The sequence below is a fragment of the Corvus kubaryi genome, unplaced genomic scaffold (assembly GCF_017639235.1).
Source record: "Corvus kubaryi isolate FWS band 111438036 unplaced genomic scaffold, C.kubaryi_AGA036_p1.0 37357, whole genome shotgun sequence".
Lineage (NCBI taxonomy): Eukaryota > Metazoa > Chordata > Aves > Passeriformes > Corvidae > Corvus > Corvus kubaryi.
In genome coordinates this window covers 8,313,618-8,336,812 of record NW_024581117.1, presented here as the reverse complement: position 1 = coordinate 8,336,812, position 23,195 = coordinate 8,313,618, and the positions used below count along the sequence as shown (strand labels likewise).

The window sequence follows — 23,195 nt, the reverse complement described above, 5'->3', positions numbered from 1 at the left end:
CCTCAGCCGCCTCAGCCGCCTCAGCCGCCTCAGCCGCCTCAGCCGCCCTTTGCCCGGCCCGCCCCTTCTCGCCCAGTCCCGCCCCTTCCTGACCGGTCCCTTCCCTCCCGTCCCCGCCGCGGCAGTCGCCGCCATGGAGGACGCGCTGAAGCGAGCGCTCGGCACCGCGGTGCTGCGGCCGACCGGGCACACGGGGGGTGGTTGTATCAGCCAGGGCCGGAGCTACGACACGGACCACGGCCGGGTGTTCGTGAAGAGCAACTCTCGGTCGGAGGTGTGGCGGGGTAGGGATTGGGGGTGCCGGGGGTGGGCAGGCGCCGCGATGGGAAGCAGCATTCCGGGCCTGGCGTGGCACCAGGACCAGGGCAGTGACCGTCCCCTGTGCTTGCACTGATGAGGCCACACCTCGAGTGCTGTGTCCACTTCTGGGCCCCTCACGACAAGGAGCGTGTCCAGAGAAGGGAACGGAGCTGGGGAAGGGTCTGGAGCACCAGGAAAGGCTGAGAGAGCTGGGAAAGGGGCTCAGCCTGGAGCAAAGGAGGCTCAGGGGGGACCTTGTGGCTCTGCACAACTCCCTGACTGGAGGGGGCAGCTGGGGGGGGTCGGGCTCTGCTCCCAGGGAACAGGGACAGGAGAGAGGGAACGGCCTCAGGCTGGGCCAGGGGAGGGTTGGGCGGGACATCAGGAGGCATTTCTTCATGGAAAAATTGTTACGCATTGGAAGGGACTGCCTAGGGAGGCGGTGGAGTGCCCATCCCTGGAGGTGCCCAAGGAACGACTGGAGATGGCACTCAGTGCTGTGGTCTGGGTGACAAGGTGCAGATGGGTCAAAGGTTGGACTTGATGGTCTGGGAGGACTTTGCCAGCCTGATACTGGGCTGAGATGGTGCTGTGGTATCAGTGTTGTTAGTCCAGGACATGCAGTGCCATAACGTGCTGTCGTCATTTACAGAGGGCAGCAATGGTGTAACATTGTCTGCAAGTGCTGTGACAGTGGCTAAGGCACCCCAGCAGGTATAAAATTGTATGCTGAGGGTGGGCACCTTCCGTGGTTTTAACTAAACCTTTAATTCCCTGCACACAAGAAATTTTCTCAATAAGTGATATTTTTTCACAATTGTTCAAGCTTTTCTGCTTTTTCTTTTCAATACCTGGAACCTACTGTTGAAGGTGTAGATATCTGCATTTGGTAGGGATAAGTACAATGCAGCTTACTTCTCCAGCATCCTTTGCAAAAACAGATCAGGTGGAATTTACTTCACAGGTACTCTGTACTTGTTTCTATCACATAAATAGATTCAGTGGCAGAAGAGAAGTCAAAACTTGTATTTGCCCTTTGTAGCAAACAAATGTGTTAGAAAGTATGTATGCCAATATATCTATCTCAAATTCCTCAACGATTTCTGATCAGGCTGGGGAGCTGAATGGATGCATGCAGGTGGTAACTTGGAATAATACAGGAAGGTTATCCTGCTTTACAGAAGAGAGTTTGAATTGGTGTAGCCCTTCCTTAGGCCTTTGCAGATTCTGTGTTTAGCTATACAATCCAACTAGCTGCAGGATCAGGCTTGGGGCAGAAAAAAAAAGATCTGGATAGATTTTCTATTCAGCAGTTTCATTTTGTATGCTTTTGCCTGTGTGTGGATCCTGAGCACTGATTAAAGCAAACTTTGTTGAAGTGCTCTAAGTGCTGCGCTGTATGAGCCACAGCAGCTGTGCATCAGCAATTCTTACTCTGTTTGAGCAGCTGGCTTTAGCCAAGTGTGATGTTTTGGACAGTGACACAGTATTTACTGATTTCCTCTGGACAAAGCTAACTCATGGCTCAATAACTCAGCAGGTCTTCACTCTTGAGTCACAAGGACGGCCACAGAGATGGTCAGAGGGATGGAGCACCATAAGGAAAGGCTAGGGGAGCTGGGATTGTTCAGCCTGGAGAAGAGAAGGTTCTGTAGAGACATAATTGCACCTTCCAGTGCCTGAAGGGAGCCCACAGAAAAGATGAGGAGAGACTCTTTACAAGGGCCTGGAGTGATAGGGGAAGGGGAATGGCTTCAAACTGACAGAGTAGTTTTAGGTCAGATATTAGGAAGAAATTCCTGATGCTGAGAGTGATGAGGCCCTGGCACAGGGTGCCCAGAGAAGCTGTGGCTGCCCCTGCATCCCTGGCAGTGTCCAAGGCCAGGTTGGACTGGGCTTGGAGCAACCTGGGATAGTGGAAGGTGTCCCTGCCCATAGAAGGGGGTGGGACAAGGTATGTTTATGGAGCACTGGGATGATCTCTAAGGTCCCGTCCAGCACAAACCATTCTATGATTGCCTCCAGGCTTTGGAATTTTTAGTTGATGTCTACTGCAAATTGTCCTTTGTGTTGTGGATCATTACTAAAGGGCTAGCATTCTCTTTCTATTTTATTCATTCTATTTGTCTGCTTTTGTTTTTACCAGATATGTTAAATTTCCAGTGTGCTCTTTCTACAACCCCTGCCTGACTTTTCTAGAGAAGCATTTCTTCACGTGATGAGTGTCAGTGATCTCAGAGAAGGAACTCGGGAGAGTAGGTTTTCCTTGAGCTGAAAACAGGTGCAGAAAGAGGTCCCAAATTCAGAATGTCTTCCAAGCAAATGCAGTTGGTAGTGGCTTGGCTTGTGCAAGTGTGATAAGAGGCATTTGGCTGCTACAGTTGATTCCCACCCACGTCCTTCCCCCATGAGGTAAAAGAAAACACCACGGAAGACCATTCTGGTGAAAGCACTAGAACACAAGTCTGATGGAACACAGCTGAAGGAGCTCATACATTATCTGTAAGCAGTTTGCACTCCTTCAGTTATAAACAGACAGTAAGTTACAGAGAATCCTAGAACCTAAGTAATTTTCACTCAGTGGTTTTATGAAGCAAAATTACTGTAATTGTAAAACTGCTGTCAAGTCTGATGGTGTGGTTCTGTCTGTATCTTGTGTGTGACTAAACATTTCCTCCAACCTTTCGTTTTAACTTTTACAAAATCAGTTGATTTTGTGGACGTGCTTTGTTTACCTGTGACTGATGCTCATAGACACTAATGCTTTCCTTTAATATCTGGCAGGCCAGAAGAATGTTTGAGGGAGAAATGGCAAGTCTGGAAGCCATCCTGAAAACACAGACGATAAAAGTGCCTAAACCCCTCAAAGTTGTAGACCTGCCTGGGGGCAGTACTGCGTTTGTGATGGAACACTTGGAAATGGGGGGCTTAAACAGGTAAAATAGTGTCATCTTTGCCTCTGTTAACCAGAAATTTTGGCTGTTAAGACAATTAAATCACTTGTTTTCGTAGGGGAAACTTACTTAAATTTTTTTCTAAAGCGAGTCAAGAGACTTACGGAAAATTATATAGCAGAGAACTGTATAAAATACTTCATAATGCCTCACTTAGAAAATGGATAATGCATCACAAAATGAGTCTGGGTTTTGGTTAGTTTCGGGTTTGTTTGCTTAGGTAATTAGTCATTTTTACAGTAAAGTTTCTTTTCACAGAAAGGAAAATGACCAGCCTGATTACCTGTTTTGTGTACTTGCCCTCAATATAAGAATGAGTACTTTATTGCTTGGCATGAGTGTGCAGAGGCACTTCCCCAAATCAGTTAATCTTGATTTCAATATTTTCCAACTCTTACCTTCATTTTGATAGTTTCAGGCTTTTGACCCTTCTCTGTGACGAGCACTTAATATGATGAATTCATCTGTCTTGATTCCGTTAGGGAGGTGATCATGACCAATTTCTCATCTTTCTCTCAGACCTTCTGCAGCCACTTTAAAGTCTTGTCCCTCATCCTGCTTTTTGGCAGAGTTTCTAATTCATAGTGAGTCCCAAGAGAAAGGCAGAGATACTGCTCTTTTGGGCTCAAAGATGGTGCCTTTGGCATGCCGATTTCAGGGGATAGCTATAGTCTGTGTTAACAGGAACAAATTGAAGAAATAACTTTGCCTTAACCAACAGTGCCTTGAGACTAGGGAAAGTTGATGAAGGTAGAAGGCAGGAAAAGGAACGTAATTTTGTTAACATGGGAGGCAACTGATTGTAAGATTTGTTTGTAGTTACCACAAGACTCTTCCGAACCATGTAGAGGAGGTGGTTTTATTAAAAATAGATAATAAACTAGGCCCATGTGACTCTTGCATTATCTAGGCATTTTAGAGAAAAGCAGCCAGAAAGAGCAGTAGAAAAAAAAGGATCAGCCTTGTTTGGTTCTATTTCCCAAAGGCAGTTTGTTAGAGTTAAAAAATACCTTACTGAAAGTGCTTACAGAAGTGATATCACACTTCTTAATTGATTGAAATTAGAATAGGTAGTTTCTCCTTGTTAGTAAATTCATGCTTGGTGCTCACTTTTCACTTTCAGCAGTGGTGTCAGAAACGGCCAAGTAGGTACATTCTGTGTTACTATGCAGTCTTGATAGGAAGACAAGGTGTTTAGAATACTCTGAAAAATCAGTTAGAGATGCAGAACTTATTTTACTTACTTGATAAATCTCTTTAAGTAACTCCTGGAATATCAAGACCTGGTTCTGTTCATGTGTCAGTGTTACTAAGATTATTTTTGTTTCTTAGACATTCAGCACTGCTTGGAACACAGCTGGCTGATCTTCACCTTCATAACCAGCAACTTGGAGAGAAGCTGAAGAAAGAAGGGAGCACAGTTGGTACAGTACACAGCTGTTTGCAAATTTAACCCAGTTAATAATAATCTACAAAATAGTTAAAATGGCTTTTGCTACTTCAGGACATGTTCATCTTCCACTGAAGATAGCATGAAAATACATTTGGATGAAACAGACCCAGGCAGGGATTGTTTTTGCTTTTGTTTGCTCTGTTCGGGTCTCTGTAAGCAAAACACATACTCAGTTTTGGACCCTTGGGAGCCCAAACCACAGTTTCTACAAGGACATGGTATCAGAGGAGATACAGAACCTCGAAATACAATTATGAAGAGTAGAATACAGCTGCTTTACATCAAGCTTTAAATTTAAGAAACAACTGTGGATACAAAAATGCTGCTAGCAAGGATTTTCTTGCTATTTTCTAAGCCTGTGAGAGACTTTTCTCTCTCACAGAAGAGGTAGCAGAGTTATGTAAACAACAAACACCCGCAGCCTTGAAAAGTCTTGTTTATGGTACAGTAGAAAAATATTTTGACAATGGATGTTTTAGAATTTTAGCCAGTCACCCCCAAGGGGTGGCTGATCCTTTGTCCAATTAGACTAGGAAGGAAAAAGTCTATAAAAGAGTTGGTAAAATAATTAAATAAATCAATCTCGCTGCACAATTCCTGCCTGCTGGATCTTCTCTCCTCCTCCTCCCTATGGCTGCAGGACACGGTGATATACCCTAGGGTTGCAGTAATAAACAACTGCAACAATCATTGTAACCATAAAAACAACATTAAAGTGCAATTTTTAAAATTCTCATTAGAAGCAGTATTGTACTCATGTGTAGTTTTCCAGGTTCAGTTGTGTCATGGATGCTTAGTATTTTGTCACTGGTGTTGAATTTTTGTCTTTGGTTTGAAAGGTAAAGGACAAGGGCAAACAGAAGTCCAGTTTGTGGATCAGTTTGGCTTTCATACAGTTACCTGCTGTGGTTACCTTCCACAGGTAGGTTGTACTTTATCAGACTGATGGAATATTAAATTTGTCTTGTTTTCCCTTCAGTGACAGAAAGGGCCAAAATTATCATAATGGAAACAAAGGAATTTTTGTGGAGCCATGAAAATAAAAAAAACATGGTTCAGCCTGCTAAGGAAGGTAGTGCTTTGGACAGCACTTACAGCTGCTTTGGATAGTGATAGCTCTTCAATTTCTTGGATTTTAATCATCGAGAGAAAATTATTCCCCTAATTTAATGTTTTAAGATAACATTAGATTAAATGATAGCATTTACTGTCCCTGGATAGTACCAGCACAAACACTATGTAATCCTCAAAAGGCTTATTTGAAAAAGAAGACACTCTGCCTTTCGTGTGGTGTAGATCTGATGCCTGCAGTCCTGTTCCTTCAGGTGAATGACTGGCAGAGTGACTGGGTGACCTTCTTTGCCAGACAAAGAATCCAGCCCCAGATGGACATGGTCGAAAAGAAATCAGGAGACAGAGAGGCAAGAGAACTTTGGGCACAGCTTCAGGTAGGAGCAATTCTCTCAGTTCTCATTATTGTGAGAGCTGGGTATACTTAAATTTTATTTTTTCAAAACAAAGTTCCTGTTTGTTGCTTTGATCCAGGTTCTGTTGGTAAGAGACCCCAGTTTTTAGGGATTAAAAATGCTGTTATTCTGAAGTATAATGGCATTTGTCACATCACCCTGTGCTAACATTCCAAAGTGAATTCCAAAGTGCCAGATAGCACCTTGCCTTCCTGTTTAGGAAATACTGGATGGAGTTCATATTTCTCATTCCCTGCAACATGTTCATGATACAAAATGTGCATAAGCAGTTCTGTCCTGCACATTGTCTGTTCATTCACTCTTTGCTTCTGATTACGTGACTGTAGTATTGGCTCTTTGGGTGCCACTTTGTGGAAATTGGGTGAAACATCCCTGAGTTTTCTAATGATGTAGTGTTGGTGGTTGTTGTTACTAACCCTGGTCAATACTGGAGTTTTAAGGTTTTTATTCTCTCACTAAAAAAGATTTGGATGACTATTCTGCTGCTGCCTTTTATGAAAAATAAGAATCCTCTGGATGTACTTGGCATCTCTGTTGGCCAGGTCCTGGGGTGTTTCAAATGACAGGCTTTAAGAAATTTCAAGTATGCAGATAAACCTCTACATTTTAAGGTGAATGATTGTGTCATTTACATGTCTTGCTTTTCTCCCCTTGCAGCTGAAGATACCCAGTTTGTTCTGTAATGTGGAAATCGTTCCTGCTCTCCTGCATGGGGATCTCTGGGGAGGAAATGTAGCTGAGGATGATTCTGGTCCGATTATCTTCGATCCAGCTTCTTTCTACGGCCATTCAGAGTACGAGCTTGCAATAGCTGGGATGTTTGGTGGCTTCAGCAGTTCTTTTTATTCTGCTTACCACGGTAAAATTCCCAAAGCTGCAGGGTTTGAGAAACGCCTAAAGCTTTATCAGCTGTTCCACTACATGAACCACTGGAACCATTTTGGTTCAGGGTACAGAGGGTCTTCTTTAAACATTATGAGAAACCTTGTGAAGTAAGTTGCTGCTTAAGCCAAATACTTCCCAAGTTGTCTAGAGAGCCCCATATTTGGTGGTGCAGCTGCAGGAGTAGTGATGTTACAACCAACCTGTGATACCCTTGAACTTGTTAAAGACCTAGAGCCAGTAACTCCTGCTGAATACCAAGTGTAACATAGTCATCCCTTTTTAGGATAGCTGGGGATAACTCCATGAGGGAAAAAAATAAGGAAGGAGTTTATTCATTTGCACAGTTGAATAAAGGTCTCAGTGTCCAGAAAGCATATGAGACTGTGCAGGGTAATACAAGTAAACACCGAGGAGATGGCTAAAAGAAGTTGCTCCTTGCATTTTGCTGTGTCTTCCTCCCTCTTTCAGCTCTTCGTGTCCAATTGTGTGCATGAGAGCAATGTTAACAGCAGAGCTTGAAAGTCGACAGGAAAATTATATAACAGGAACTGTGAGAAGGGGTTTGGACTTGCTATTCATCTTCACAGAATGAGAGTGGGTGAGGTTGGGAGTGATCACAGAATGTCATCTAGTCCAACCTCCCTCCCTAAGCAGATTATTCAGGATTAGGTCCAGAGGCTTTTAAAGACCTCCAGTGTTTTGTTGGTTTGGATGCAGACTGTTGGTGCCTGCTGGATTGCTGGTAGGCTGTTCAGTGCTTTCTGGTCAGTGAGCTTTTATCCACAGCAGTTTTACTTACACCATTACTAGTTCTCTTCCTTTTTTGGATTATGCTTTTGCCCAACAGTGTGCATTCTTAGAGAACTTCCCAGGTACACTTTGCATGTACACACCCCGTGGAGGTGTGTTCTTTAATGAAATAAAACCTATGCATGCTTCACTAAAGTCACTCAAAATTCACCTAATCATGAAATGACATCAGCTGGAACTTTGTCTTTACACACTCTCCAAGAAAACAATAAAAATGTAACTTAGAAGGGGAAGGAGGTCAGGGTAGACTACTGGGATGGCTGACAAGGCTGTACCCCTGTGCTTCCCCATGGGAATACCTGTCAGATAACTATTCCAAGGGGATACTGCTGCTTGTGCTTTCTGATACTGGTGTGTTTATCAATAGTTTATCAACCTTATTGTGGCACAAGGATCAGTAAACCACACTGTTTGTGCCTCTGGGATTGGGAATGTGACTGGTGTCAAGGCTGCACCATTTGTGCATCCATGCTTGTGAGAGTTCTGATGCAGACTTAGAGTGCTGCACTGTCCACTCTAGAACGTTCTCTGTGAAGGTCTCCCAGGGTCTCAGACACCCTAGGAAGGGGACTGTGTTGACACCTCTGGGCCCAGTATATCTGTGGATAGCCTGGAAAGCAAGGGGGTCTTCCTGTCCTAAATTTTCATGACAGTGACCACGAAGTGCATGTCATAGCTCTTGTGGTAAGAGATGTGAAACCAAAGGAGGTAAATGCATCATTCAGAGGACAGCACCTCACCAGTGTCAGAAGTCCTTGATGATAGTTCCACAGACTATGGCTTTTGCCTGCAAGGTGTTCGTACTGAAACTGTTCTCTTTTTGATGTAGGCTGGTAGTGGTGCTTCTGTGCAAGCCTACCAGGTAGGTGAGAGAGATGCACGATACCTAACATGCACTTTGAGTGTTGGGAAATGACTTTTATTAACTAAAACTGCTTTTCACTGCATATTGGAAGATTTCTGAGGGTTTTCAAGTTGCTAGTTTGGCAGTTACACAAATTGGAAACAAGTTTGGAGAATACTGTTATTTGCTACAACTCTCCTTCTACTACTTTTCTTACTGGCTGGTTGACTTTTGCTGCAAAATACCTGCTTGGTATATAAATAGGTTTTACATTTACCATGTTGCTTGAATAAAAAGTTTCCCAGTTGATTATTGTTGTCTCTGTTTTCTGAATTAAAACCTTACATCTTGGTTTATTCCTGGGGAGTTACTTGCTCTGACCTGTTACTATGATCAATCATCAGAGGTGTTTCTGGGAATGTGCATGGTCGTGGATTGGTTTGGAGCAGTGTGTCACTGAAGAAAATTTACATGTTCATTACAGTGCAAGTCAAGATGTTAATTTTTCTAGAATACATAAATACTCTTCATTATTAGCAGGGGAAAATGAATATGAAAGTGGATTTTCTGTCAGTTGTAGTAGTGAGATGAACTTACTGATAAACAGCAAGTCTTCAGAGATTATTTTTTCCTAATAGAACTGAATCTAGATATTTTTGTGATTGAAGAAAAATTGTGTTTATGCAAGTTACACAGATAGAAAAAAATTGTATTTAGAGTTTTAATGTAAGGGATATTGTGCTGATTTTTTCAAAGCTGTTTTTTGCTGTCAGTAAAGTCAGAAGGGGTGTAGAGAGGCAGACAAACGGAATGTAAAAGGAATCTCTCCATGGATCCCTTGGCTCTGAGCCTTTCTTGACAGCAGTTGAATAATCTGGGGATGGAGAAGGGCATGAAATCCCCTCTGAATGTGGGCTGCTGGTTGTTCCTCAGGAACATACTGTTGCAGTTTTATGAGTAAATCTTTTTATACGTTGTGTAGTTCTGCACTGCTCTTGGAATTCCTTCTCCTTTGATCATTGTGTTGCTTTGTGTTCTAGGCATGCCTAGAACCTGGGAATCTGAACCCAGTGGGAAGAATCTTAGGAAACTTCAGGTTGGGACAGAGCTCGAGAGGTCACTTAGTTCAGTCTCCTGCTTAGAGCAGGATCAGCTGTGAGGACAGGCCAGGTCACCTTGGCCTCTGTCTGGTCTGGAACCCTCTGAGGACAGAGTCTGCACAACCTCTCTGCGCTTGGCTGTCGAAGTTGGGAAAATACCCCTCTACAAGAACCTGCCTTTTTGCTAGATTGCCTGCAGTTGCTGCATGCTTTCTTTTTTCATTGCCGTGGGCTGCTGCCACCTACAGAAACTGCCTGCAGATACGGATGTTGCACTCCAGTGCTGGTTTTCCTCCTTTTTCCCGTCTTCAGTGCTGTTCCAAAATAGATCTGGTGATTAAAAGTGCTGCTGTGCTGTTCTAGCAGAAGTCAAAGCAGGTGGGAAATGCGACAGAATTAGCTTGTCTTGTAGGCACTGAATGTGACAAAAAGCTTTAGGGGGAAAATGTTACTTCTGGTAACTAAGCCACACCACAATCACAATAGCTTTATTTTTTCTTTGTAAATGTTCAGTTACTTTTAATTGGTTTGTATTTGATGTTTTGTTTGTCTGGGGGTTTGCTTTTCCCTTTAACATTTAAACAGAAAAATGAATTGGGGTTTCTTTCACTACGCAGGTACAAGGTTCCCTACACATTGTCATTCCTTTGTTGCCAAACCACTTTATTCCTTTCCCCAAGTGCTCCACTGCAACCCACGGCATGATTCCATCCTTTCAGCACTTGGAGAGACATCTAACCACAGATGTTATATTTACAGAGATATTAGTAAAACAAATATTATAGGGTCTGGGTTATAATAGCATGTTTTAAAGGCTCAATACTTCACACGTGAGAGTGCCAATGCACTTTGCAATACAAAGCAGTTAAATTCAGCAGTACCCAAGTGTGGGGGTAAAATTACAGAAAATGTGAAGTTACATTCACATTCTAACAAAAGTTAGAACAGTACGGAAATTACAGTCTGAAGAGCAGTTGCTGCTTCTTGGATTGAATGTGGTGAGGAGGCCTGGAATCTGCTCCATGATCATTCCCCAGAAGCTCAATCTCCAGCCTGAGGCACATGCCCAGGGGGATGAAATGAAGGCAGGGTGGAACAGAGAGGAGACAGGGCATCCAGGCTCAGTTAAAATCCTTATGTGAAGTACTGGAGTAAAGGAAAATAAAAATGAGAATTGTTGGCTTCAAAGAATGCATATTCATCATATGGAGTGATCATGTTTTTAAATTCAGCATCATTGCAAAAATTGGTTTTAAAATTTTTCCTTCTTTGCCTCTTAAGAGCAATCCTCTGCACAGCAAACACACTATGATTCATTTACAGTGAGATACTGTTGAAAATTACTGTCCTGATCTTAACCAGTACTACTGATACAATCTAAATTACAGTCAATGGTGCTGACTAGAAACACAAAACACAATTATTAAATTTTCCATTTCTGTTCCTTTTCTTCTCTGCCTCTGTTTCCTGAGTTCTTTTACTCAGAGTTCGGATTGAAACACAGGAGACGCAGAGTTGTTCTTGGGACTCAGATGTTTATTATTTCTTATCTATGGTACAGCTGCACGGAATGTGCCTCTAAATTAACAAGGTGGAAATGGCCCCAGAGTTCTACCTTCCAAGGTCCTTTAAATCCCAAATTACCCAATTATGGAATGCCAACTAATTTATTTTTACTTACAATCCAATAACTAATCATTCATGTTCGGCAACGCAGGTTTTTTGAACCAATATGAGATCACCCAGGCTTGTGAAGAAGAAGGAAGAAGAAAGCAGAACTAACCTACACCCGAAATCCTCTATCTTATTACATATATATTACTGTATCCCATAAAACTAAATTTTCTGAGCCCAGGGTTCCAACACACAATCTCCCAGCCAAAATCACAGGAAAACAATGAGGTTTATTGGTTTCCAGAAGAACATTTGCTTTGCATAGAAGAGATTGCTCCTTTATAGCAAAGGTAAATTAGCCTAACTCTTTCAGTTCTGTACACTGCTCATGTTCCACAGGAGCTTTAATAAATTATTCCCAGAAGGTGGCTGCATCCAAGCTTGACTTAATGTTGTGCATATTTTCTCAACACTGTTTGGTGTAAATATTTGCCTCCCCTTTTTAGAGCCGTTGCCTCAGAGCAGACTTTTGCTGCTTGGTCAGTTGTCCCTTTATCTTCCGTTTCACCAGCTCCTACAAACAAACAGACCAGATCAGAACCTTCTGAGGATTTAGCACTAAGACAAGACACACAGGTGGTACTTTTTCAGGACCAACATGAACATTCATGATGTTCACCTTGACTGTAGAAATTATGAAAAGAGTTGTTTCCTTGTAAGAAAGTAATAAAAAAAGGGAGATTCTCTGCTCTGGACAAGGTCTGCATGGAGTTCTGTGTGTTCAATGCTACACCATCAGGACTCACAGCATCTAGAGATGTGTGGGGTTGTCTGTGCTATCATCTTTTGATAGTCTAAGCTCTAATAAACGGCATTTTAAATCCTACCTTAGAATTCAATGTTGTTTGTTGTTTCTTACAGGGATGATAAAGGACCAGCACCTCTTGGTGCAAAACACACGCCTTCCACAAAAATGAAAAAGCTCATAATATGGTAGAACATTTCATGTCCAGCAGTAATTCTTTGCTCTGTTCCCATTTTTTTAGCACTCCGGTATTTTTAAAAGTTTAGATGACAAAAATGTGAATGATTCTAATGGAAAACAACAACTCCTTAACAGGAGTGTGGCTAAGACAGATGGGCAGTCATCTATTTTATCATGGTGGAATCACATCTTGTTGGAAGCTTGCTAGAAGAAATTTTGCAAGGCAGATACCATGCGTCTTTGACATGTAATCTAACAGAAATTCACCAAAATCTATTTCTCCACCAGAGTACTAGGAGGAAAGACCCACTTGTCTTTCCATCATCACAACCTAAATGTGAGCAAATAGAGAGAAATGCTTCAGATAAGATTCACAAGTAATTATTTAAATTGTGGACCATTCCCCTCGTTTCCTCTAAGTGAGTTACATGAATGTATGTAAAGATTCGTACAAGTACAGAAAGATGACTTTACTTCATGTGAAATAGATGATTTTACAAAATTCATAATGCTTCTTCTGGCATAGTCTGCAAATTATGACTGCCACCTATTGCCAGTACTGCCATGGTTTACGGAAACAATGCCTGCAAGCTTTTTTTTTTTTGTGATTAATTTAAGAATCTTTTTATGTTTTAACATGCTTTCTCCACTGACAGAAAGCAAGCTGCATGAAAACAAATAAACGCTTGCAGCAGTATCAGCTCTAAGCAGCCCAGTGGCTCTTACAGCAGTGCCATTACTTTGTACTTTTAGCTCTGTAATTATTTTCCCATGTTACAAATACCTTGTTATACACATTCTTACCTTAGCTCTGACACTCAAAAGCTACAGTAAGTTTCAGAAATGGGCAGGAAGGGTATTTTACTCAGCCTAAAAGCATGTAAGTGGAAGCATTGTGCAAGGTAAGTTAGTGAAGAACAAGGTTTGATATGTTGATGAATTGCTGGAAAGCTTTTCTGCTAAGTGCTTTTATATTTCTTTTAGAACAGAAAATTAGGTACGTACATGCCACTTACATATTGCTGTGTATTTAAAATACTTCTCTTAAAAAAAAAGAATCCAAACGTGAATGAGTAAAGCAGCCAACTCTTCCATGAGTACTGGAGGCACACAGGCACCTTGTGTAGAACAAGTCTGCTTCACAGACTAACACCTGTGAATGTGTCAGAGGTGGATCTACCACCTACTGCGCAGCCCGGGGTTGAAGAAAAATGCATTAAATTCTGCTGAAAATGTCCAGATTTACATAATGCAGAAAGACAAAATCAAATTGCCAATGAGATCACTACTGAAGGTGAGTTCATAGAAATCTCTTAAGAAGACAGGTGAGAAAGGCCAAATGAAATCTTGACTCAAGCATCCATTCAAAATAAAAAATAAAATGATCATGGCTACCAACAAAAATGAATGAACTGATGCTGTTAGTGCAATAAAATACATGAATTAGCCTGTTATTGGGTAAATTAGAGTTGTTAATGCTGATGTGGAGCTTCAGTGAGAAAATAAAGAACAACACATGAAGGAGAGTGCTGGAAATCATTCCTTGCAAAGAATTGCAGCAGGATTATATATATTATCTACAGTCCTATATTGATGTGGGCATGGAAGTGCAAACTGCAGAGGTAGATGGTAACAGTCTTTTTAAAGATGATTAATGCCAGAGAACAATTTTAGAAAGAGGAGATAACAGCTCTGTGTAGTTTAAGGTGGTCTGAAAGTAAATTAGATGATAACAATAATATTTACCAGGGGAATGGTTGAACAGCCCCCAACACTTCTGACTGATGTGATGCTCTTAGTCCTTGTTCTGTGCCCAGCAACTGCAATGATGCACTCTTCATACTAAAACAGATGTAAATCAATGTATTAAAGAGAAAAATTCTTTGCCTTTACGAGCACCGTGTTTGAGTCTTCACTTTCTGGGCTATAACCTGAAAACTCAGAACAGAACATGCAAGTGATACATTTTATTTTATTTTATTTTTATTTTAAATATGAATACTGAATGTTCAAGACAGGCACTCTATGAAAGAAGGATTTGTTGCACAACAGCCACATAAATACCAATCACACAAAGTGAAGCCTCAGGGAACTAAAAAAAAATCATTTCCGATCCTGCCCAATGTTTTGACAAGTCATTTAACTGAAAAGCAAAAGGAGGTGAGGAGGAGTGTGAGCTTGACCTCTGCATCCACACACATGGTGGGCTCAAGAGACAGAATTTCACATAAAAGGGGCTAGTCTGAAGCCAAGCAGGAGTTTCTAAGTGTGTCAGGAAAGGAATTAAAAGCCAGAACAATACACACTGCAATCTATTTTAATAGTACAGTCCAAGAAGCTTGTTCTTGCTAACTTCAGCTGAGTGAGCAGTGAAACAATTTGGCTTTGACACAGAGTATTTGAATTACAAACTTATAAAAGCTATTTAGAAGTAGTATTTTAACACCAGAAACTCCTTCACTATCAATATTAACTGAAATAAATAAAAAGGGGGGAAAATCCAGCACAGAAAATTGTTTGGTTCACAAAGTAAGTGTAAGACCTGTTTTCTTAATAAATACTACTACACAGCTGGAGAATCAAGGAACCAATAGGAAACATATTGATTGTAATGTTTTCAAAATAAATTGAATTTTTACTCTTCAGTTTAAACAAGGGCAGCTTGTAGTAGAGCAGTCTTTTTTGAGTTGCTTGAAAGAGTTGCATTTACTGTGGGGAGGGGAGGAACTACACTGTTAGGATACCGAGTAAGAATCTTTACCTGTAATGCCCAAATTCCTCATTTAAAGTTGAAGAGTCGACAAGCTCAGGGCACTTATCTTTGTCCTCCTTACCCTCACAGCACCCTCATTGACCTGTCTTGATTCTCCACTTCAGCACCACTTTCAGTTATGCTTTTGTCCTCAAAAAAAGCATTTGGAGAACTCTCAGCATCTTCGCTGGACTTCCAAGGCACAGCTGGCCCTTCAGCCTTTTCCAAGGCTGAACTCAACTCTGCCACACTCAGTCAGAGAAAAACACTCCTAACTCCATCTCAATTACCCGCATTTATGCCTATTTACAGGAAATTTTTTTACTTTAGCAGGAATACCATTTGGGTTTAGTTGAAATTATGCTAAAGCAAAGAGAATAATAAAAGGTATGACATACAGACTGACTGAAGTGTGGAACTCCTTAGGAAAAGTGCTCAGAATGAAATAAAACTGCTTTCATTCTAACAGCTTTGGTCTTAAAATGAAAAATTACTTTACTTTGTCAAAGAGGCAAATGATATAGGAAGAAAAGTTTGAATGTAATAATGCTTGAAGAGGCAGTCACCATATTTACAAGCATTTTAAAAACAGACTTAAAATTGAAACCCAAATTAATCCTCAAGACTCCAGAAGGCTTGATCAGGCTGATCCTGCATCACTGTTAACATTTCCTGGACATTTGCCATTTGGATCAGGCTTTCAGGCTTGTCGGCAATTGAATCTCGGACCCAGACCGGCAGGGAATCGGAATCGTTTATTCAAAGGAGTGAGTTGGTTTTATACACTATTCTAAGGCACAGCATTTCCTTACATGGCATGACCTATCCTGTGTTGTCACATCAGCAGTGCACTTCCTAGGGGTCTGCCGTGTGACACCTCCTCCCCCCAGGGCCTGGTGGAGACAAGCCTCTCTGTGCTTCCTTGTGCTTCTTTGTGCTGCCATGTGCCTCTGCAGAGCTCACAACCCAACTCGACCTTGTAATTCCCCATACAGACTGATCTCTCTTTCTTAGTTACAAGACAAAGGAGGCTGCATAGGATTTTAAAGCATACTCTTTTGAAAACCACTTAGAGTGACTTTGGTCGAAGAAAACACAGTAGGAATCACAAAAATATAATTTGAAATTGTGTAGCTTGGCCTATTGCTTTTTAAATTTCTCTCATAGGCATCCATTTTTCTCAGCAAATCATCACTAGTGACATAAGCAGGACAATTCAAACTCGTCTGGTCTTTTCTACCTGAAGTCTTTGAATGCTGGGAAGAACCCACTCTTGTAGTTGAAGCATTTCTTAAAGAACTCCTTAATACAATTAACATCTCTGTCAAAATACCTGTAAAAAACCAGAATCGTACAAATATAAAAAAATCAATGAAGTCTATCACAATGACAAACTTTTACTCTACATTTCTTGTCTTTTACTGGTTTTAATTGAAAATAACTTCTATTAGTGATCCCAAGACAAATACCTAGGAAGAGGAACAGAATGCACTTTATTTCTAAGCCTTTCTTAACAACATTATTATCTCTGAGAAGCAATTCATTACTTATTTATTCTACAGAGACATTCCTACTCATTTTTTGTTTGGAACATTGTTTGTGCTGCCTAACAACAATGGTAGAAAAAGAATCAGGAAAAGACTTATGGAAACAAGTCATGGTTGACTGTTTGCTGTCATCAGATTTCTCAGATTTACCTTGAAAACACCTTTAAATCTGAACCTACCCTTCAGCACTTGCATGTGATGCCGACATCATCTGAGGGAAATCAATCAAAGTGGCATGGTCATCATTATCCAAAAGCAGATTAAACTCATTGAAATCCCCATGGATCAGGCCATGTTTGGCAAGTTTGACAATCAGATCCATTAATTCACTGTAGACAACAGCAGGATCTTCCAGGCACCTGAAAAGTTAAATAAAATAAAATACTCTAAACATAGAAAATGTAGTTTAAAAATGCAGACAAAGTATATAAAAAACATCTGACAATGCCAGAGTAACTCAAGTTAAAAGGATCTTTAGGTCTCTGGTTCAATACTCTCCTCAAAGCTCAGTCAAATCTAAGACCAAATCAGAGTGCTCAGGGCTTTGTCTATCTGGGACAGAAAATTCTGGGCATGGAGAGAGACTCTGAGACCTTCCCAAGCAACCTGTGCCACTGCCTCTCTGTCCTCAAGAGGAGAAAACATCTCCTTACACCCAGGCTAAACCTCATCTAAACTCACACTCACTGTCTCCCACTGAGCACTGCTGTCATAATGTATTACGTAAATAATGGAGCAGCAGCTTTTGTCTCTCTCCTGTTTTAGGTAATCTTATGGTCTCAGTAGGAACTAATTCTGTTTCTTGTGTTGAAATTCAAATGCCACATGACATTTTCTTTTACAAAATTGTATTTTCTAGATTATGCAAGGAAAAGGAAAAAAAAGTAAACTTCCACTGCAGACTTCCACAAGGAATCCTGAAGTATTCTGTTTACATGATGGACGTGGAACTATTTAACAAATGAAGGTTGGGAGACAGACTATAACAAAGTCTTTTACATGTTATTCTTTAACTGCTACACTTTGGAATTAATTCCCTTTTGATTACACTGCCCACTTTAGATCTTTAATACTATACAAGCAGATTTGTTCCATAAAGACACTTTAAATCTCTGTGTTAGACCTGGGTTAGTCTACAGTATATCAAGTATACAGGCCTTTTGCATTCAAAGCCAAATCAATCCTTCCAATACAAACCTCAGCAACATTTAATGTTTCTAGATGCTGGAAAAATCAACCAAAATAATTTTTTTGAAGGTGCAGAAGCAGATTGTATTTGGTATTCTATATAAACAGTGCAGAAGTTCTACAACAGTGAGTTACAAAGTCACCTGAATTACCAGAGCAAGGATCACAAACTGGAGCTCAGAACATGAAGGATGTTGTATTCAATATATATGAAGTAACATATAGAATGTGCAACTTCTGTGTAGAAAACAAGGAAAAACCCTCATCCTGTTACCCTTAACCTAGCATTGTTAGGGTCTCTGGTAACACAGACAGTTCAAGCTTCACTACTTACAGAGGATATCCATCAACAAGTTCCCTAACAACTGCATGCCTGCTGTAGTCTATGGGTTTGGGGACAGGAAATTCTCTGTCATGCAAAGCCTGGAAAGAGACAACACAGGGAAAAATTAAAATCAAATAGTTAAGGAAACATTACATTTATTGACAAACCCACACCTAAGACAAGCAGTACACATCACTATGGTAGCAGCATGAATTGCTCAAATCATGTCCTTAAGATGGAAGACAGCCTCACAGCCTCTGACCTTTCTCTGCAAAGACAAATAAAACTCCCAAGTTTATAGAGACTGCACTGCCTACAGTTTAACTATTGTGCTTCTGGAAGAAAAACACAACAGAATGGAAAATACAACATAAATACAGCTGACAGTGGAGTACTGTCAGCTTTTGTTATTTAGGTATTAAGCTACTACTGCTTTTCAGCACACAATTAGTCCTCCCCCAAGCCTCTGCTCAGGGAAACTGACCCCCACAGTTAAATTCCTGCAAGTCCTGAACACATGATTCTTTACCAGTTGGATCACCTGCACCAATACAGAAGTTCTAAATGGTGGTTTTAATTCTTTCTCGCTCAGTGGGGGCCACTGGTAGAGCCCATCATGGTTCTTTTTTAAAAGAACAAGAAAATAAAAATATTTCATATATATACTGCTCCTGAATAGCACAAAAGGAGAATGGAAAACTAGTTTTCTATAAATAATTAGTTTCCAATCTTTCAATTACTCTACAATAGCTGTGTTTTTTTAAACAAAAAAATACAAAGTAAAATTTTTTAAAGTAAAAAATACAAAATTCTTGAGAGTAGCAATATATGCTTGGAAATGAAATATTTTCCCACAGTGCAGAACAATATGTGACTTTTTAGATCAGAACACTGCTCTAGACGGAAAGTCTTCCCTCGATAGCCAACCAACAACTGAAAAAGCAGTAAATTAAAAAATAATTTTAAGAAATAACAACTACTTCCAAGCTCATGCTAGAAATTTTAAAGGAAGAACTGCAGAGCTGGTGATATATAGATTACCTACCCATAAATAACATCATCAATCTGAAATTCTCTCATGTCACCTGCTTCAGTTCCTTGGGATCCCCATGGCAGAGCTTCATTTTGGGAAGTGTACAAAGCATGTAGCACTGAAAGTGTCTGAAATGTATACTTAGAATTCATCAGGAAAAAGAACAAATGAAGCATAAATCCTACCAGAGAGGCATCTTCCAGCGTGTCTCACCACTGCTGGCACTGTGTGAGTGGCCACCTACCTTCACGTAGGCAAACTCCTTCATTGCTGCTATCCGGGACAAGTACAGCCAGGACATTTTGTGCCTGTACTTGTGGTAGTCACGTTTGTTTTTCAGGTTGAGGAAGGAGGTTCTCCCCAGCCGGTGCAATTTCAGTGCAAACTGTTGCTCCTCTTTGTTGACAACAATACAAATATCTGGAAGACACATCAGGGAACAGATCTAACAAATAAATTGTATCTAGTAAAAGCTGGTAAAGTGCAGTGTACGTTTGTTACCTCACTTCTTACTGTTTCTGGTATAGTCAGTAAAGGCAGCTGAATTTACATAGTGTATATCAAAGATCTGAACATGAAAAAATTACTGTTAAAAGCTGACAGTACTCCACTCCCACTGATGGGATCTGAAACATATTTAACATATTTCTGGTGTTCTCAATCACATTCTGGAAGAGCCTCTCCTTCCTGCTGAGCAGACAGGCAACCCAAGAGGCCAAACTCTTGATTTAAACAGTGTTAACAAATACCCAGTGTTGCATTTGCACCCAGATAATCCCCTTCTCCAATTACACAAGTTACATATGAACACAAGAGGAACCAAGATAGTGTTCCAATAGCTTTGAGCCTATTTTACTTTACTGCCTTATTTTTAAGTGGGATAAAAAAGCTGAAATTATCTTTCTGTTAAAATGTGAAACTCTTCACAAAGCACTACACAACGAGCATCTGCCTGCAAAGTACCTTGATGAAGTAAGAACCAGATAAAATGGACAAAATACGATTACACTCTTATGAATAAACACTCAAATGTAGCCAGAAGCCCCACACAGCATTTGAACAAGTGACCCATAAATCTTGGTGTCTGACAGATGTACTGATGTGGCTACCAGAGGAAAACTCACTTGGATTTTAGCAAAGTACCTGCAACATTACAGATGTGTTTGCTTAAAAATAATTATTAAAAACGTTATATTTTTTACCTGATTCTTTGCCAACACCCATCTGGTTCCCTGCAGAAGTGATGACTTGTCGGGAAGAGAGAGTTTTCAGAGCCAGGTAATCATATCCTGCATTAGATAATCGATAACCCTGGACAGCTAGGGGGAAAAAACCCCAGCAGAACATTCCCTTCTTTATTATGCATAAGTCACATTTAAAATAAATCTCAATTTAATCTTGTTTCTCATTTCAGTTTACAGTACATAACACTCAAGTAATATTTCACCCCCTGGCTCTTATCAGCCCAATCTGACTGAATGCTAAAGACTTTTAAATAGAACTTGAGCAACCCCCGATCCTCTGAAGAACTGGGACAAAAGGGATGGGTATTTTCCATAGACTTCCCCACTGTGTTTGAAGTGCCAGATCCAACTAAAAGGCTGAAAGGAATGGGGAAAGACTTGCACAACCTTGTCACATAGCAGATAATAAAAACTGCTTCAGCAGCCATTCCTGAGGGGGTGAAATGTCCAAGGACAGTGCAGTCTGCTCCAGAACTGTGAGGATATCACTCATTTGGATTGATTGCTTTAAGTGATGATCCTTTTCACTTTATTCTGAGCAAAGAAGGTAACTGTTCATGTCTTTTCTGCCTGTCACTTCTACAGGCACGAGCAGCTCAGAAGACAGAGCATCTGGTGCTGCACAAACCCGTATTCCCAGGGTAAATCCAAGAGGAGGCAAAACAAACACTCCTACATCCCAACCTGCTGGGCTGGTACCACTGTGAGGCACTGGCGACAGAACGAGAAAGGGACACACAAACACAGAATGCAAACTCACTTTTAGTTCGTTCGTAAGCAAGGAGTTTGTGTTTCGCCAACTCATGCAAGATTTTATTACAGCCACCGTGTTTAAGGCTGGCAATGGAAGCAATTAAGCTAGCAGGAACTATTTAATCGTTCTTCATGCCCATTTCCACCTAAAAGAGTAATTAAAAATAGATTTATTAGCCCCTGCATTCAACAGTGAAAGATCAGATCCTGCTTAACAGTAAAATTCCTTTTCGAGGATGCAACTTTAAAAGACTACAGATTCTAAGACCTAACTTTTTATGTTTTAAGACTCAACAAAGGTTTTAACGCATGACTGCCCCTTGGGAGCTCATGTACAATCCAGCCGGGGAATTCCTGCGGTAACAGAAAGAAGGTAAGGCCGATTAGATTTCAGTCCCAGCCACAGGGAGCGGAGGGAGCGGAGACGCCGGTGATACTGCCTCACACGTATGACCACCGGGCATGTCCAGGGACCCCATGGGCATTCCTAGGGACCACCCGGCGACCCCCTGGGCATCCTCAGAGAACCCCTGAGCTTCCCCAGCGACTCCTCTGCCCTTCCCAATTGCCCCGCACCGGGGGCCGAAGGGAATACGAGCACGACCCAGGCCCTGCCCAGCAGGACACGCCAGCACGGAGCCCCGGGGGAGGCAGCGGCACCACAGGCAGATCCCGCCCGCCGCGGGCCCGGCCCGGCTCGGCCCCGCTGCCCGGCTCGGCCCCGCTCACCGCGGTCAGCCACCCTGAAGAGCTCCCGGGACAGGCACCGCAGCATCACCGCGTTCAGCTTCCCCATGGCCGCGGCGGCGGAGGAGGAAGAGGGGGAGAAAAAGGAGTAGGAAAAGGATGGGAGATGAGGAGGGATGAGAGGGTCGAGGAGAGTGAAGAGGATGAGGGGGACGGCGGGACGCGCGCCCTGGGCAGGTCCTGGCAGCTTCGTACCTCACTGCGCTCCGCCTGGTCCTGGTGCGCTCCGCCCGGTCGTTGTGCCCTCCTCCCGTCCCCGAGCCGGCATCGACCGGGAAGCGGGATGGAGTGAGCCTCTGCTCCGAACTCGCTGCGACCCCGCTCCATCCCTCCCTGCCCGGGGGAGTCGTGTGGGACGCGCGGGCATCTGCCAGGACCTGCCTCCCTGAGGAACCGCAGAGCGCTGCACGGAGCGCCGCGGCCAGGAAAGTAAAGCAGAGAACAAACATTATAAACAAATAAAGGGATTATAAACATATAAAGGGATAACTAGGGATATAAACAGTAATTTCTAGGGTAGGGGGGGTTTTTTTGTATTAGAAGAAAGGAGTTTTCAGATCTGCAGATAACACCATGCCGATACTATACAAATACTTTACCTGCTTAAAACGGATAAATTATCATTTATATTAAAATAAGCGTGTGAACCATGGAGTGTTGGTTTTGGAAAAAAAAAGCTGGTTCCGCTGTTCCAGACAGAGGAAAACGAGAATGTGCTCAGAAAAGACATGATAGAAAAAATGACGGAATTTTGTGAAAACCTACTAAGCTCGCAGAGATTCCTCCATCAAACATTTTTTTCTTCTTCTTTCATTTAGAGCCGCCCTCCACTTCCTTTTTAATTGTCAAGTGTCTATTATTAAGTCATCTAATGAATCACAGGAGTTTGTGAAGTTTTGCATTAAAGGAGCCAGTCAGAAATGTGGGACCACTAGAACAGTAATAAAAATTTAACCCGAAAATGGAAGCTGTCAGCTGTATAAAAACGTCCAAACCTTTATGGTGTATTTTAACATCAATGTTAAAAACCTTTTTTTCAACTAAGCTGTTATTCTTTACTATTACCAAAATAAATTTTATGACAGTCGTTGCTTCAGACAATGATTAAAGAACCTTTCGGGGATTTGTCTCAACTTACCCATAATATAAAATTCTTTAAAAACCAAAATTTTGT

The 23,195-nt window shown here is 41.6% G+C and overlaps 2 protein-coding genes across 9 annotated transcripts; one reads left to right on the top strand and one right to left on the bottom strand.

The window, feature by feature from the left end:
* The first annotated feature begins 90 nt into the window (after nucleotides 1–90).
* Nucleotides 91–9,042, top strand: LOC121667185 (ketosamine-3-kinase-like). 3 transcript variants are annotated; one of them, XM_042033578.1, is made up of 6 exons: nucleotides 91–274; nucleotides 3,085–3,236; nucleotides 4,587–4,678; nucleotides 5,547–5,629; nucleotides 6,033–6,155; nucleotides 6,852–9,042. In XM_042033578.1, the coding sequence occupies exons 1-6, from the start codon at nucleotides 134–136 to the stop codon at nucleotides 7,188–7,190; spliced, it is 930 nt and encodes a 309-aa protein (XP_041889512.1). In that variant the 5' UTR covers nucleotides 91–133; the 3' UTR covers nucleotides 7,191–9,042. The 3 variants fall into 3 exon arrangements, with proteins under 3 accessions (XP_041889512.1, XP_041889513.1, XP_041889514.1); XM_042033579.1 differs by having other exon boundaries at nucleotides 194–284; XM_042033580.1 differs by lacking the exon at nucleotides 91–274 and adding an exon at nucleotides 2,447–2,712.
* A 2,306-nt stretch (nucleotides 9,043–11,348) lies between these two features.
* Nucleotides 11,349–22,386, bottom strand: LOC121667186 (serine/threonine-protein kinase RIO2-like). Of its 6 annotated transcripts, none has more exons than XM_042033585.1 (9): nucleotides 22,004–22,207; nucleotides 21,282–21,420; nucleotides 20,480–20,596; nucleotides 19,522–19,697; nucleotides 18,254–18,342; nucleotides 16,911–17,090; nucleotides 16,425–16,517; nucleotides 14,179–14,274; nucleotides 11,349–12,021 (listed from the first exon to the last, which is right to left on the bottom strand). In XM_042033585.1, the coding sequence occupies exons 3-9, from the start codon at nucleotides 20,499–20,501 to the stop codon at nucleotides 12,012–12,014; spliced, it is 666 nt and encodes a 221-aa protein (XP_041889519.1). In that variant the 5' UTR covers nucleotides 20,502–20,596; nucleotides 21,282–21,420; nucleotides 22,004–22,207; the 3' UTR covers nucleotides 11,349–12,011. The 6 variants fall into 6 exon arrangements, 5 of the variants coding, with proteins under 5 accessions (XP_041889519.1, XP_041889517.1, XP_041889516.1 ...); XM_042033583.1 differs by having other exon boundaries at nucleotides 20,480–20,566; XM_042033582.1 differs by lacking the exon at nucleotides 22,004–22,207 and adding an exon at nucleotides 22,217–22,386 and having other exon boundaries at nucleotides 20,480–21,420.
* Between the last annotated feature and the right edge of the window lie 809 nt (nucleotides 22,387–23,195).

Bases quoted from the DNA above. Each gene is read 5' to 3' on its own strand.
- LOC121667185 (XM_042033578.1), top strand. From the start codon at position 134: ATGGAGGACGCGCTGAAGCGAGCGCTCGGCACCGCGGTGCTGCGGCCG. The intron at 275-3,084 runs GTGTGGCGGGGT...AATATCTGGCAG, and splicing joins AGAGCAACTCTCGGTCGGAG to GCCAGAAGAATGTTTGAGGG. The intron at 4,679-5,546 runs GTACAGTACACA...TTGGTTTGAAAG, and splicing joins GAAAGAAGGGAGCACAGTTG to GTAAAGGACAAGGGCAAACA.
- LOC121667186 (XM_042033582.1), bottom strand. From the start codon at position 20,624: ATGTTCTGCTGGGGTTTTTTCCCCCTAGCTGTCCAGGGTTATCGATTA. The intron at 18,343-19,521 runs GTAGGTGGCCAC...GTCTCTTTCCAG, and splicing joins AGGAGTTTGCCTACGTGAAG to GCTTTGCATGACAGAGAATT. The intron at 16,518-16,910 runs GTAGGTTCAGAT...GGTTTTTTACAG, and splicing joins TCACATGCAAGTGCTGAAGG to GTATTTTGACAGAGATGTTA.